Raw genomic sequence first — 14,913 nt, 5'->3', positions numbered from 1 at the left:
TCCGCTCATCTACTAGGCCTATCGCCCAAAGGATCTAATTTTAATTGAATCTCTTTTGAATTGCAAGATCGGATAAATTAATAATTGTAGATGTACTCTTGGACAATCCCAAAGTAAATGGTAAATTGATTCTTCTTCTCTTTTACAAAAGGTGCATAATTTTTAATCTATTCTACCTAACAGTAGATTAATTAGGTCAAGTAGTTGTGGTTTTTTTTAACTCTGTACTGAAAACCATATAGTAATTTGGAATCCAGTGTAGTCAAGAAAGGCAGGTAAAAGATTGTGTTGTTAACAAAGCGTATACACAAGCGCCCGTATCTTTCAAAATAAACGTTGTCAAGGCCCCAGGACAAAAGTTGTTGTTTCATTTTATTACGGATCATGTCATCGTGATTATTTCGATTATTATTTATGGGCGCATGCTCACAAGGAATGTGAAAAAAATGAAAACATGGACAGAAGCGGCAAAGGTAAACAATCAAAACATAATTTCCGAAAGTTTTTTATTCGTTAAAACATACATTTTCTTAGTTCACGTAATTAGAAATGGTTGGGACATCTCGAAAGTTGGTAGACAGTGTTAACATTTCATTTCAATCGAGTATCAGGTGCGCACACGTGTGTGAAAACATGGATTAGCCTCATTAGCTCATTAGGGAAATATTATGATGAAAGATAAATTGTTGTCGAATTATTTCTGATTATTTTCTAATTGTGATTGACCAGGTTAATTACTTCAACTATATTAATTGTATGAAAGTTACATGACAGCTATGATTACATGATACGCTCTTGTTTTGAAAATCGCATTGCGCAACCCAAACGACGTTAAACACACCTGTCAACATTTTCATGAATGAAAACTAGGCTTATGTGTAGCGTATGTGCAGAGTTGTTGTGGTGTGGTGAACATTTTTGAATTTTGCCTCATTTCGTAAAAGTTTGCAATGTTTAGTTTAAAATCCTTATTAAAAGAAAAAAATACAACCCTTTCATATGACAACACATGCATGATCTACTTTAAAAATTATCAAATGTTTTTCATTTTATGCCTGGTTATGTACTAATATGCATACTGATATACATGAACATATATATATATATATATATATTGTATATTATCATAATTGTATATCATAACTATTATATTTAATGTGGTACAGCAATCTTTTTTTGTACATGGTATGGATTAATCTCAGCGAGATTCGTCGAGGCTGGATATTTGGACTGACGCCTCTTCCGAATCTCAGACCAGTGTCACATAAAGTGATTCGGGAAATCTTGCCTGAACTTCGGCCGCTTGTTGCGATTAAAATGGGTTAAATTGAATTTCTTGCCCGCTTCAACTTTTCGTCTCAGACATCCTATTAACTCCCTATCACAATGAAACATGCATTTCTTACCTTTACAAGGTGTAAATCCCACAGTAATTCAAGTTGGCTATTTTCGAAGCCATTGCAAACGGCCACCATTTCATATTTTACCTTCTCAACACTGAAGAGTTCCGATATACTACTTCATGACAATTTGTACTATGATTGAAAATACAGAATTTATTGGTTGACAATTACTTTGTACAAAGCATTTAAGCATAAAAATTAAAAGCAATAAAAAGAAAACTGTGTAATATTTAATCAATCTATTAGAAGGCGTCCTAAACTATCGGAACTCTTCAGTGTTAAGAAGGTAAAATATGAAATGATGGCCGTTTGCAATGGCTTCGAAAATAGCCAACTTGAATTACTGTGGGATTTACACCTTGTAAAGGTAAGAAATGCATGTTTCATTGTGATAGGGAGTTAATAGGATGTCTGAGGCGAAAAGTTGAAGCGGGCAAGAAATTCAATTTAACCCATTTTAATCGCAACAAGCGGCCGAAGTTCAGGCAAGATTTCCCGAATCACTTTATGTGACACTGGTCTGAGATTCGGAAGAGGCGTCAGTCCAAATATCCAGCCTCGACGAATCTCGCTGAGATTAGGTATGGATAAGGCGGATGTAGGAATTTGTGAAAGGGGGTGTCTAGCACTTGATCTTGTAGGTACTTTTCACAACCTCCACCCCTACCCCATTTACACCCTTTGCTTGTGTTCATAACATCATAGGGGAGATCTTGAGATAGTTTTTTACATGAAAATGTTTGTTTATTTCATACTTGTTTTCAAAGTTCTAGTCATTCTAATCACCATACTCAGATCTGATTTTGCTTTGTTTAAAAAAAGCTGATTTAAAGGTTACTTCAAAGATGTCGGGCATCTGGGCGGCACCTAGGCCCACAGAAGCTCTTGGGTAGATGGTGCAAAATCGTGCATTCTGAGCATTTCCTGGCACTTCTTTTTCACTTTAAATTGTCTACTTCTTAAAACAAAACTTTAATGTTACATATATTTTTGAAGAATTCTTAAGTGATACTTGTATCTGAAGAAAATATCATAAATAATATATATCAGTGTGTTGCTTATTTATTTTAGAATTAAATGATACACTGGTGTTGATAAATTAGAATGATGCAATTACATGTATACAAGTATTCACTTTTCATATCATTTTGACTCAAAGACTCCTTAATATGTATATAATATCAAGCAAAGGTCATGATCTTAATCTTTCAATACGCAACTTCCGAGATATCAGCTCTTCTGTGATGGAGGTACGTACGTTCAGTGTTCTGTTGAAGGCTTGGGTGGGTACAAGATGTATACCTATACTATAGACTAGCTATGTAAATACGGATAAAAGTAGTGAAAATGTAAATTTTGTTTATATCAGCCGTTGGTATACATTAAACTGACCATATCAAAAATAATATTTTGTTTGAATTAGGCCATTAGATTAAATACGAAATTATATTTATTTCCTCCTCTGCACGAGTGATATTTTAATTAAAGAAAAATGGCGATTATCGACTTTTGTTTGAGCTAATTTATTATTAAATGCTAATAAACTTACTAATATTGTGTGTCCCTGCAGATTGGGTGGTTGCATGATGTCTGATAATCGGCCTTAAGGCAATATATGAAGGCAGCGATAAGCATTTGTACCCACAGCGTGTTGACGATAGTATGTTTTGCGTCTCATTGTGCGTAAGAGTTCCACAAAGAGAAAGAACTATTTGGCAACTCGGAAATCGCGTATAGTAGATCATTTACACTTATTTGACAAAATTGTTGTTGCTATCTTTCAATATCATTATGGATGTGGAATTTGGGGTTTCGGAAACAGTGAAATTATTGAAAAGATACACTTAAAGTTTTGTAAATTATTATTACATGTCAAGTCATCCACTCCAAATTATGATTTATGGTGAGCTAGGTCGACCACCATTATATTTACATATAAAATCAAGCAATAATTATTAGTTTTCGGTGTCGGATGATACATGGCGAAAATGAAAAATATTGTTATATGTTAAAAGTGGAATGTCTAATGGATTGTATAATGTTGACAAAATGAATACTATAACTGGATTATCTGTCATGTTAAACAAAGATTGAAAGATCAGTTTATTCAAGACTGGGTATTTAAATGTAATGTTCAATCTTCTAAAGGCATAACTTACAGACTTTTTACAAATCTTACTTTTAAATATGTCAAGAATATATATATTGTCAAATATTTCAATACATAAACAACGTATATTAACCAGGTTTAGAACCACAAATCATAAATTATCCATAGGAACGGGAAGGTGGCTAGATATAGATCGAAATCAAAGAAAATGTAATATTTGCAGTTCTGATATTGGAGATGAGATGCATTATATTCTTATTTGTCCAGCTTTACTAGTAAATGATATTAGGTGACATTATATACCAGAATTATTTCATAATAGACCTAATGTTATAAAATTTCATAATCTATTTGCAACCAAAAATGATAAATTAATTTTGAAATTGTGTAAAATTAATACATACAATCACCAAGAGAGTAAACCCTCTGGGTTAAATATATATATATATATATATATATATATATATATATATATATATAATAGTCTATTATTGTACTTATTTATTATCAAAATTATGATATATATATATATATATATATATATATATATATATATATATATATATATTAATTACTTCTGCATGCGTGAATATATTGTTCTTGAATGCTCTCTATGTTGTGTTAACAGCGAATGAGAAAAAATAAAACTTGAAACTTATAATAGGTAATATGTATGTATAACAGCATTACAGTGAGTGCATCTATTCTAATATGTTCTGCCTAGCCCAGTGGATATGGGGTACAAATTAAATTTCTTTATGTTTGACACCCCCCCCTTCCACCCCTGCTTTTTTTAATTTTTTTTTTAGCTTTTCTGATCGCCTGTTGTCCATCTGTCTGTAAACTTTTTACATTTTTGACTTCTTCTCCAGAACCACTGGGCAACCAAACTTGGCCAAAAGCATCCTTGGGTGAAGGGCTTTCAACTTTGTTCAAATGAAGGGCCATGTCCCCTTCAAAGGAGAGATAATCACATAAGTGCAAAGATAGGATGGAGTCATTTAAAAATCTTCTTCTCAAGAACCACTTGGCCAGAAGAGCTGAAATTTACATGAATGTTTCCTGACATAGTGCAGATTCAAGTTTGTTAAAAGCATGATCCCAGGGGATATGTTGGGGCCACAATATGGGATCGAAATTAAAAGCATCCTTAGATGAAATCTGTAAATACAGTGTATATATGTACAAGGACATATGATAAATAATGAATTTGTAGTCAAGTTTGATAATTAAGTTTGATGATTGATGAATTTTTAGTCATCCCAGATTACCTGTTGATTTTTTTTTTTCTGAACTAAGCTGTTTAATGATAGTTTTGCTCAAGTTTGTGTATTGCTAGGAACTGCTGCTCAGGTGAGCGATGTGGCCTCTTGATTTGGGGTAAAATGCTCACTTATTTTATTCATATTCTAATTTGCTCGTTTTACATAGCTTGGTGTACATAGCACATACTGTATCTCAGTTTTTTTTCCAGATTTATGTTTTTTCTCTGAATCAGATTCTAAAGTATATATTTTCAGTATTTTTAAGTGCATGATCATTAAAAAAATAATTCACACTATTTATCTCGGGTAGGAATTACTTATTGTAAAAAATGAAGAAATTCATGTACAATTTAACTCTTAATGACGATGTGAAATCCGGCCGTCTAGAAGCTTAAATTTTTGGGTGACATTGTGTTGTTTTCTCCTGATAAAGCAGTTGATCCATCCAAAGCTCCAATGAATATACAGTGTTTTTAGTTGTAAAGTATATATTGTAAGATCTATGATTATTCATGGTGTTCCAACAAACAGCCAAAAAATCATGTATTGATCTTTATGTGTATCAAAAGTACAGGTATATAATTATGGGTTGATTAATACAAGGAAAATTACTTTGTATTAAGTAATCAATAGAATTAACTTATATCATTAAACACCACTCACTGCATGAATACAGTTCATCATAATGATATACTCCATAATTACCTGCATATCTGTTTTTAAAACCAATCACTATTAAAGTTATAATATATACTAATTAATTCATTTTCTACATTCGAAAATGCTCTCGAACAAAGTGGAAATTAGATACATTTGGGGGAAAAATCTGATATAAGTATGTTATTGTAGTATATATAGGAGAGAGGAGAAAATCTTTGGCTGGACCGGGAATCGAACCCGGGACCCCTGCATTACTAGTCAGGTGCTCTAACCACTGAGCTATCCAGGCCGATATCCACGGTCCGTATAGCCCTAATTACTACATTATGATAAAAACTGGGTATAAGTTGGTCTGAGTACAAGTTACTAACTATGCTTAATTAATTCACTGAGCCTAACCAGACAGGTGAAACAATTCAAAGAACAAAGATTGTATTTCTGATTAAATTTTTGCATCTATAACAATATGCTTTTGTTTGAAGAATGTTGCATTTATATTCTTCCTTAATAATTTACCCAGTAGGACTGCTTGTTCCCAGTAGGAAATTTAGGCCCCAAAAAATTATTGTTTCCAGTTTCTTGACCCTATTTTCAACAACAGTCTTAAAAGTCTTTTCTATGAGATCTTGTGAAAGCCCCATTGAGCGTACTATAAATATGAATGGAGCTTAATTGTTAATTTGTGTAGCTCTGTTATAAAGAGGGGGAAGTGAGACGAGCACTTACAGGTGTTGAAGACTCTTGACACTGCTCCCTATATCTCAATGACAGCTGTAAATCAGAGGGAAGAGACCTATTCATAGAATAAATTTAAAATCTTTTTAATCAAGTGAAATTGTTAAGACACTTGCAAAATGTAATGTTGCTTGAACATTGTACTTTAAAAAAATATATATATACACTTTTTTCATATCTCTGTGGATTTGAAAATGAAACTGTAGAAATTTTCTACCTTCATACCTACCATATATTTTCTTGTTGGAATCTGGAAACAAGAAATTAATGTATATTTTCCTTGGCATAACTTATGAATTATTGCAATTTGAACAACCCTGGGTGGAAAGTGTTGCAGTAAATTAAAGGGGGGGGGGGGGGTAGGCCTGTAAATATACCAGATCTGATGTAAATATCATTCTCAAAGAAGAACAGTCTTCTCTGCTATGCAAATATTTTTACAGAGTAGAATATTCCAAAAACAGTTTTAAAGAAATATGAAGTGCATTATGTTTAAATTGAGTTTTTTCCCTTTATTGGGACTGGAGTATAAATGTTAGATGTTCTATGGTTCTGTTTATGGGGACTTTAGACAGTATGAATATTTTAATATTCAACCACGTAAAACCAGCTTTTCCTCACTACCAAGGAATGACAGAGCTCTAGGACTTGCCAAAGATCCATGTACATACTGAGAACATATAAAGCCAGTGATGGAGAAATCATTTTCCTCCATAAGATCATCTAATTACAAGCAAGAGACACATAGTGAACTGTTGATGATGTCTCCTTCCTCTCTGTGGGAGACAAATTGTTTCTACCTTGTCCATTTATCTGTTTGGTCATCCATGTGCCAAGAAGTTTGTGAACACAGTTTCTCTTGTAGTATTAAGTATAGTTGTGCAAAATGAAATAAATTTTTTGTATTGTAAAATGGGCTAGTCATTTAAATTGAAATTCAATTTGGAATGAAACTTGACAGAGATGTTCAGTACTAAATTATAATCGTCAAGACCCCTTTGCTTTTTAGGATAAATTAATCTTTGTGATTTTCAGTACTTTGAAATGGAATAATCATGAAATTGATGTTAGAAATGTTCAAAAGCATGTGTAATAGTGCAAGACACTTTGTTTTTATTTGGATAAATAAATTTTTCGATTGTAGATTTTCTGCACTATGAAATGGGCAGTTATTTTGTTGCATGGGAATGTTTGTAAATGCAGTTTCGACTATACTAATTAACAGTTTAAATCTGAATGAAATGTTCAATACCCGAGGTGTAATTGTGCAAAACACCTTAGTTTTTCCAGATAATATCATAATTTTCTTTTATTTCCCGTACTGCTCATTGGGTAGGACTGAATTAAGGATAATGGTTATAATTAGAATGATTGAAATTGAGAGAGATGGATAAAAGAAATTTTGAATAAAAATTGTAAGACTGAATTCAATTTGGTTTTTAACAATTAGCATGAACTCCAGCAGCCCACTGGAAGAAACACGTACATCATTACTTTGACCTAAGTGTATATACTTAATTGTGGATAAAGCCCATTGGAAGAAACACATCATTACTTTGACCTTAGTGTATATACTTAATTGTGGATATCTAAAATAGATGTGTGTATAAATACTATTTACTGATATATTTTAAAACTACACAAACAAAAGGTTACAATTTTGTCTATAGTCTTGTATATATGTGTAAACTAACAAAGACTGTTGCCACTGATAAGGATTGAACCAGAGATCTCTGACATAACATTCCAGAGCTCTCCATATTATACTGAAAGGGTTAATCCACGAGCCAGCGTTAGTGGGAAAGCAGTGTATTAAACTCTACCACATGTGTTTAACTCTTCTGCTTTTTGAGATTTTAGATTTGCAGGTAGCAGTCCTGCACAATTTCTCTATGAAAGCATTTACAGGGGACTTAGATGTTGATAACAAATGAGGAACATTAATTTGATCTGAATATCTTGTATTTCAGAGGAGAAGAAAAGTTGGAGCTTGAAAAGAATCCAAAACAGTTTTGCAAGAAAAAGCAAGGATGACTATATGTATCGTAAGGCGCTATCCAATGAATTTAATTTTTTTTTTCTCATCCCACCACTCAATATAACAATGAAATTTCATAAGAAATATGGTGTGATTATTTATTGATGGCAAAGAAAAGAAATGATGCTGATCAAACTATAGAGTAGAAAGGTTTCTTTAGGCTATATAATGTTAATAGTGATAACTTGAACAATTTATACATGGCAGTGTCTTCATTTTGGGCTGGATATTGTTAAGTGATGTACATTGTGTTGCAATAATGGATATGGCAATGTGTTTAGTTCACGTTCATAAATACAATAATCAATAGATAGATTTTTCATTTGTAACACACTGGATAAAGATAACTCTGTTTTCTAGCTAATTTTAATTTTGCCTTGGGAACATCAAAATCTACTTAGGTAAAGCTTTTCAAATGGGTCATAATAATCTAAAACTTGAATATATTTACATTATTTATGTTAGGAGTTGCATTGAAATTTTTTTCCTTGAATGGGCAAGTTTCTTTTGTTCAGACAAGGCTACTGAGCTATCTATATGCTCATGGAGCAATCTGAAATAGACACTGTATGTTTGTGTACATATAGCTGCAAAACTGTAGCTCTCTGAGAAAATATGGGCACAGATCAGAGAGCTACCGATCCACCCCTTATATAGTTATTAGGTCCCTAGAGTAATTACATTGTTTGTCCGTTCATCTGTCCATCAACATTTTCTTTTTGACACAATAACTCAAACAGTTTTCATTGTAAAGTTTTCAAATGTTGTACAGAAATTATTTATAATAAGAGGAAGACACCTATAGATTTTGGGGTTATGTCACTTTGTCTGTCTGTCTGTATGAAATATGATATATTGTATTGATATAGAAAATTTACATTAAATAACTCTACAATGTTAATGTATGTTAAATTAAATGTACGTCATTCCCAGTCAACAACTCTTGATCGGGATCGGAATACGAAATTAAATTTCTGACATCCGGTTTCAAAGTGGAAGTATATTCAAACGTAACTGCTTCATTGAAGTACTAATTGCACATTACACCTTCGAGAACTGTTCCTTTTAATAAAGAAAGTCACAAAGTAGATACAAAATGAGTGTACCTTACTTATTACCGTTACCGAACTTTTGTCGGTGAAAATCTTGAAATGGTGTGTTTCACTGCTTGTTGATGATAAAGTCAACATTTTCTACTTGAGTATTTTGATATTTGCATGTTTATGAATTTTTTTTAGCACATACATGATATGTCTGCTAGAAACAAGGAAACTGCCTCACCTATGTATGTAAAGACATATTCTATACATTTCTATTTTTGAAAAATGTAGAATACTTCTATCAAATGTGTTTGAAAACGCTTAGACCCCCGATGTCAGAATTTCCATTTCTTAGACATCAATATGTCAAATTCATAATCCTTTTCGGATAGTATATACCACATTTTATACCAGTTGTCCATTTCGAGTCCAATTACAATGGGATTTAGATGGACTCTATTGTGTTTGAGTGGATGATGTATGCCAAACAGAGTTAATTTACATTTGCATCAGTCTCTCATAAATATGTTTCATGATTTCTTTTTCACAAATTTTCATTTGAATGTGTCTTTGAGTATTATTATACCCCCCGAACGAAGTTCTCGGGGGTATATAGGAATCACTCTGTCTGTGCAGATTCGTGTCTGGGCCATAACTTCTTTGTTCTTTGACTTAGGCATACCATATTTGGCACACAGGTGGATCACCATGAGACGATGTGTCGAGTACCTTCATTACCTTTATATGACCTTGACCCTTGACCTCAGGGTAAAAATTAAAGGTTTTTATATGCCCGTCTTAAGACGGGACGTATTATGGTATGGCGTTCATGTCGTCCGTCTGTCCGTCCGTCTGTTAGCTTTTTCGTGTCCGACCCGTAACTTAAATACTACAAGGCCTAGAATCATCAAACTTTGTCTGTAGATACATCTTGGGTAGAAGGTGTGTCACACATTAAAACCAGGTCACTGTGACTTTTCATTAAGAAGATATGGCCATATATGGCAAAAACTTGTCCGGCTCATAACTTGAAAACTATTAGACCTAGAATCACCAAAATTGGTCAACTAATGCATCTTAGGTAGAAGGTGTGTCGCATCCTACTTTAAGGTCACTGTGACATTTAATTAAGGTGATATAAAAAAAATGTTTTAATGGGTACAATCTATACTGTTAACAATATGTGACGGGCGTATCATGTGCCGTGGCGGTGCACTTTATTTTTACAATGGATTGTGTCCGGGCCATAACTTCTTTGTTCTTTGACATAGGCATACCATATTTGACACATGAGTGTATCACCATGAGATGATGTGTCATGTACCTTCATGACCTTGACCTCAAGGTCAAAATTAAAGGTTTTTACAATGGATTCGTGTCAGGGCCATGACTTCTTTGTTCTTTGACATAGGCATACCATATTTGACACATGAGTGTATCACCATGAGACGATGTGTTGGGTACCTTCATGACCTCTATATGACCTTGAACTTTGACCTCAAGGTCAAAATTGATTATAGGGTTTTGACATAGTCATACCATAAGACATGGGTGTATCACCATTGGACTATGTGCCATGTACATTCATGACCTCTTTATGACCTTGACCTTTGATCTCAAGGCCAAAATTATAGGTTTATACCATGGATTTGTTTTCGGACGGTATCTTCCATTTTCTTCTGCAAAGGCATACCATATTTTTACACTCAGGAAAGAGGTAATTTATACCTATTAACAACACCCTTTGGGAGATTGGGGTAAGCGGGGGGTATTCTTATTGAGCATTGCTCACAGTACCTCTTGTTGATTCTAACATAGATACCAGCCCCAAACATTGCTATATCAAATACAGATGTCACTTTCCTCTAATAACCCTCAGCGGGGCCCTTGCTGACTGTGTCAGTTTCCTAGTAAAAACCTTCGATTTACGGTGCACACAGTTGAGGCAGGTTATATTGATGTATTCTTGCATTGCTGTCTCATGAATTTAATATTAGAAATTTCTAACATATTTTCCTACTACACTTGTGTCAAAAATGCAGGATTAAAGTTTCCTAAAATATGAAATATAATTTGGAAATTTTTGACAAACTTAAAATGCGTTAACAAATAATAATATGTATCATGCTGCATTGTAGTAAGATCTGTTAAAAGTTTCCTCCTATATCCACATACTAAAGACAAAGATATGTGAAAAACTAATCATTGCATTTGTGTGGCCTAAATAAACTAGAACAGATATGGATGAGCTGTTTGTGTGTAGACTGATTTGGCCCAATGGGTATTTTCTTTTGTTGCCCTTAATTGATCCTTTACAAGTCCCTTTATGTTAGATCACCTGAGCTGAAAGCTCAGTGAGCTTTTCTGATCGCCTGTTGTCCGTCGTTTGTCTGTCTGTCTGTAACTTTTCACATTTTCGACTTCTTCTCCAGAACCACTGGGCCAATTTCAACCAAACTTGGCAAATAGCATTCTTGGGTGAAGGGCTTTCAAGTTTGATCAAATGACGGGCCAGGTCCCCTTCAAAGGGGAGATAATCACAAAAATGCAAAAATAGGGTGAGGTCATTTAAAAATCTTCTCAAAGAACCACTGGGCCAAAAGGGCTGAAATTTACCTGAAAGTATCCTGATATAGTGCAGATTCAAATTTGTTAAAATCATGACCCCAGGGGGTCACCAAAAAGAAGTTATTTGTGGATACAGAAATGGCCGAGTAGTTACAATTGTGTATCTACAACAGAAATTGACATTGTTATGTATCTGTTCAAACTCCAGTGTGCAATATATTTCAGCAGTGAGAAATCTGTTTATTAGACATTTACATTAGTTGTTTGAAATCATATATTGTCAGTATCACTGGTTGGTATCTTGACTAGGGTATGTCAGGTTTAATGAATATACCTCTTGACTGTGTTTTTATGGTGACACATAGGTTCAACAAGTTTTATCAAATGCAACAGCTGGTTCCGACTTGATGGTGATGATCAATTAAAATGTTTTATACAGTTTGGCGTGCTGTTGGTTTCATGGTTGTAAGATGAGGGATATTTCAGTTTCTGTGATAAACAGAGCTTTTGTTTTGAAATCTGCTGTTTCTAAGAAACATCAGAACATAACTGAGTCTCCTTGTCCCCACTCTGTAGAAATCATTCACAGCTAGCCCTCCTCTGTCTGCAGGTCATTGTGGAAGGGAGATAATTCTGATATAGATCTTACAGTTTACTTTTGTTGGGTATATAGCATATAATTATATAGATTGTTAATTTTGTAATATTAACAGGATTATGAGTTAATTAATTATCAACACATTCCATATGAATAACCCGTTTCTAATAAATTTCATGCCATATAAAGCAGATATTATTTCATTCGTTTAATTTTCTTGCACGGTTTATGAATAGATGGAGTACTTGGCTTTTTGTAACAGCTCTTGCATGAGTAAGTTTTAATATTGATCAGGAACTAGAAACTAATGTTGGATATCCTTATTTCTTTAATGTTAGTACATACATTGGTGACAACATACAATTATACCATTGATCTTGACAGACAGGTGGACAACATGTATATGTATTCGTGGTTATTTTATCACAGGGTATCATGTTGATGATATTAATTTTTCTGTAATCAATTACTTGAGTCTGTCAGACTTGTCCCAGCAGTGTAGTTTGCAGCTACTTCAGATGAAAAAAATGGTTACCTCGGTATCTAAGAAAAAGGCCAAAGTGTCATTTCACAGCAAGTATAGATTTTTCTGAAATTGAATTCATTTTTAAAAAAAAAAAATCCTTTTTCAGATTAATTCATGATATATTTTTGATATGAGGTAAATATTTAGGGCTGCATTCTCTTTCTAGATCTCCAGGAAGTTTTATGATAATTTCAGTTGTTTGATTAAATGTATGAGGATGCATGAAAGAAGGGCACATTTATGTGTTTCTGTTTCGTGCAAGTAGTTGTATTGTTGTGAAAAAACATTTTAAATTACAGGGATGATTTTATTTGTTAATGCTATCATATATGCTCATTGAATTCATAAATCAAATATGTTGTTTACTCTTTCAAAAATGCTTGTTAGTATTTTATCTCTTTGTTCAAAATTATAATGAAAGAATATTTGTATTGAAAGTGTTTTATAAGATTGTTATACAGCTAATGTGTAATAAGATTATAAAACATTCGTGAAGGATACATATACAGATGAACATCACTAACTTAAATCTCGAATACCCCTGCTTATGTCAAAGTCGATCAATGGTCCCAATTAACCTAGACTTTTGAAAAAATAGTGGATAATTTTCTGTTTTATTTATTTGTTGACTAAATAAACAAATATCTGTGGTATATTATCTTTTATGATGATGGATTTTAAACATCTTTGGTATTCCCTCATTTCCCTGAGAGGCTACATGTGTATGTGAAATTAAAGTTGAGAGAGGTGCATCAAAATTTTAGTTTTGGTCACTAACACTGTGACATGCAGTTAGGGTGTTTAGTGCAGTCTTCAACCATAAAATGATTTTTAAATTCACTGTCGATTGTGATTTAATTAAATACATCCAAAAATATGAATATAGAGTATTTGATTTAATAACCCACACTATATGATGAACATGCTTATAGATAAATGCTTTTCAAACTATATGATCAACATGCTTTGATAAATACTAAAATTTTCAAACTACAGTATAATCTGTCTAAACCGGCTATGTGTGGTTCCAAAGAAATTGTCCGGTTTGCACAGAGTCCGGAGTGCAGAATGTTGACAAGAATGAGAGTTGCTTCCCTTGTATTCACAATCTATGCATACGTGTGTAATGATTGCTAACGTTTTAATATATCACAAAAGAATTCAAAATGTAAAAATATAAATGTCAGTATTTTATTGTCGTGCTCATTTGAAAAAAATTCAATTTTCATTAAACAGTTTAAAATCTGGAAATTATTCGCGCAATTTTCTGTTGGTAAATTGTCGATTTCGTCTACATCATCACCGTTATCAAGTGCAACATTATGTACGTTCGTCAAGTTTGTGTTGTGTTCGTTTAAAATTTGTCTTTCCCAACTTTCATTGTAAATGTATCGCTTTCAACTGTCTCAATTTGTGAAACAGAAACTAATACAATGCCGAGTGATCGACCGGACATGGCGAGTTGTGCTAACTAACTGCATATCATCACTTTCTGACTCGCCGGAGAGCTCCGAGAAGTCCACGAGGGGAAACCTTGCTTTTGGAAAACATAACGGGATTGTTGCCGATTTTGTTTCATTCCAAGAATGTATCGAATTCATCGATTAATTGAACTTTGTCTTTTAATGTCAGTTCTCGTCTCTATCGTTAGGGGGAGGGCGCCATTAAATTGTGCGTGGTGCTGTCATAATTGAAAAGTGCACCCCTAAAAATAAGGTTTTATTTTAAACTGATCGCGACTCATCGCCAGTTGCACTCTTTTACTTACCTGTGGCTTCCCTAGAGACACCCTTTGTGTACACCGCGTGTGATCGACCGAATACCGACAGGTTGGTCATTGTGGGGTGGCTGGTTTAAATGCGATAATTAGAGCTAATTACGAGCAGTTGGGACCTTGTGTACACCGAATACAATTGACCGCAACAATTAGGGTGGTGTATCATTGAGGGGCCGGTTTACACAGGATAATT

At 33.5% G+C, this 14,913-nt stretch overlaps 1 protein-coding gene and 1 non-coding gene across 4 annotated transcripts in view; one reads left to right on the top strand and one right to left on the bottom strand.

The window, feature by feature from the left end:
• Nucleotides 1-416: 416 nt before the first annotated feature.
• LOC125652523 (multiple C2 and transmembrane domain-containing protein 1-like) overlaps nucleotides 417-14,913 on the top strand; it is a 99,003-nt gene continuing 84,506 nt past the window's right edge. For 2 of the 3 annotated variants that reach the window (XM_056139246.1, XM_048881814.2), the window contains exons 1-2: nucleotides 417-473; nucleotides 8,144-8,218. In XM_056139246.1, coding sequence (XP_055995221.1) covers nucleotides 455-473; nucleotides 8,144-8,218 — 94 coding nt within the window. In that variant the 5' untranslated portion in view covers nucleotides 417-454. Of the gene's footprint in view, nucleotides 474-8,143; nucleotides 8,219-12,696; nucleotides 12,991-14,913 lie in introns of those variants that run through there. The other variant, XM_048881815.2, reaches the window with a different exon arrangement.
• Trnat-agu (transfer RNA threonine (anticodon AGU)) lies at nucleotides 5,655-5,728 on the bottom strand. Its single transcript has one exon. It is a non-coding gene; the product is annotated as a tRNA-Thr (tRNA).

Source organism: Ostrea edulis, chromosome 5, assembly GCF_947568905.1.
Source record: "Ostrea edulis chromosome 5, xbOstEdul1.1, whole genome shotgun sequence".
Lineage (NCBI taxonomy): Eukaryota > Metazoa > Mollusca > Bivalvia > Ostreida > Ostreidae > Ostrea > Ostrea edulis.
The sequence above is the reverse complement of the archived record's forward strand: the minus strand, read 5'-3'. Positions and strand labels throughout refer to the sequence as shown.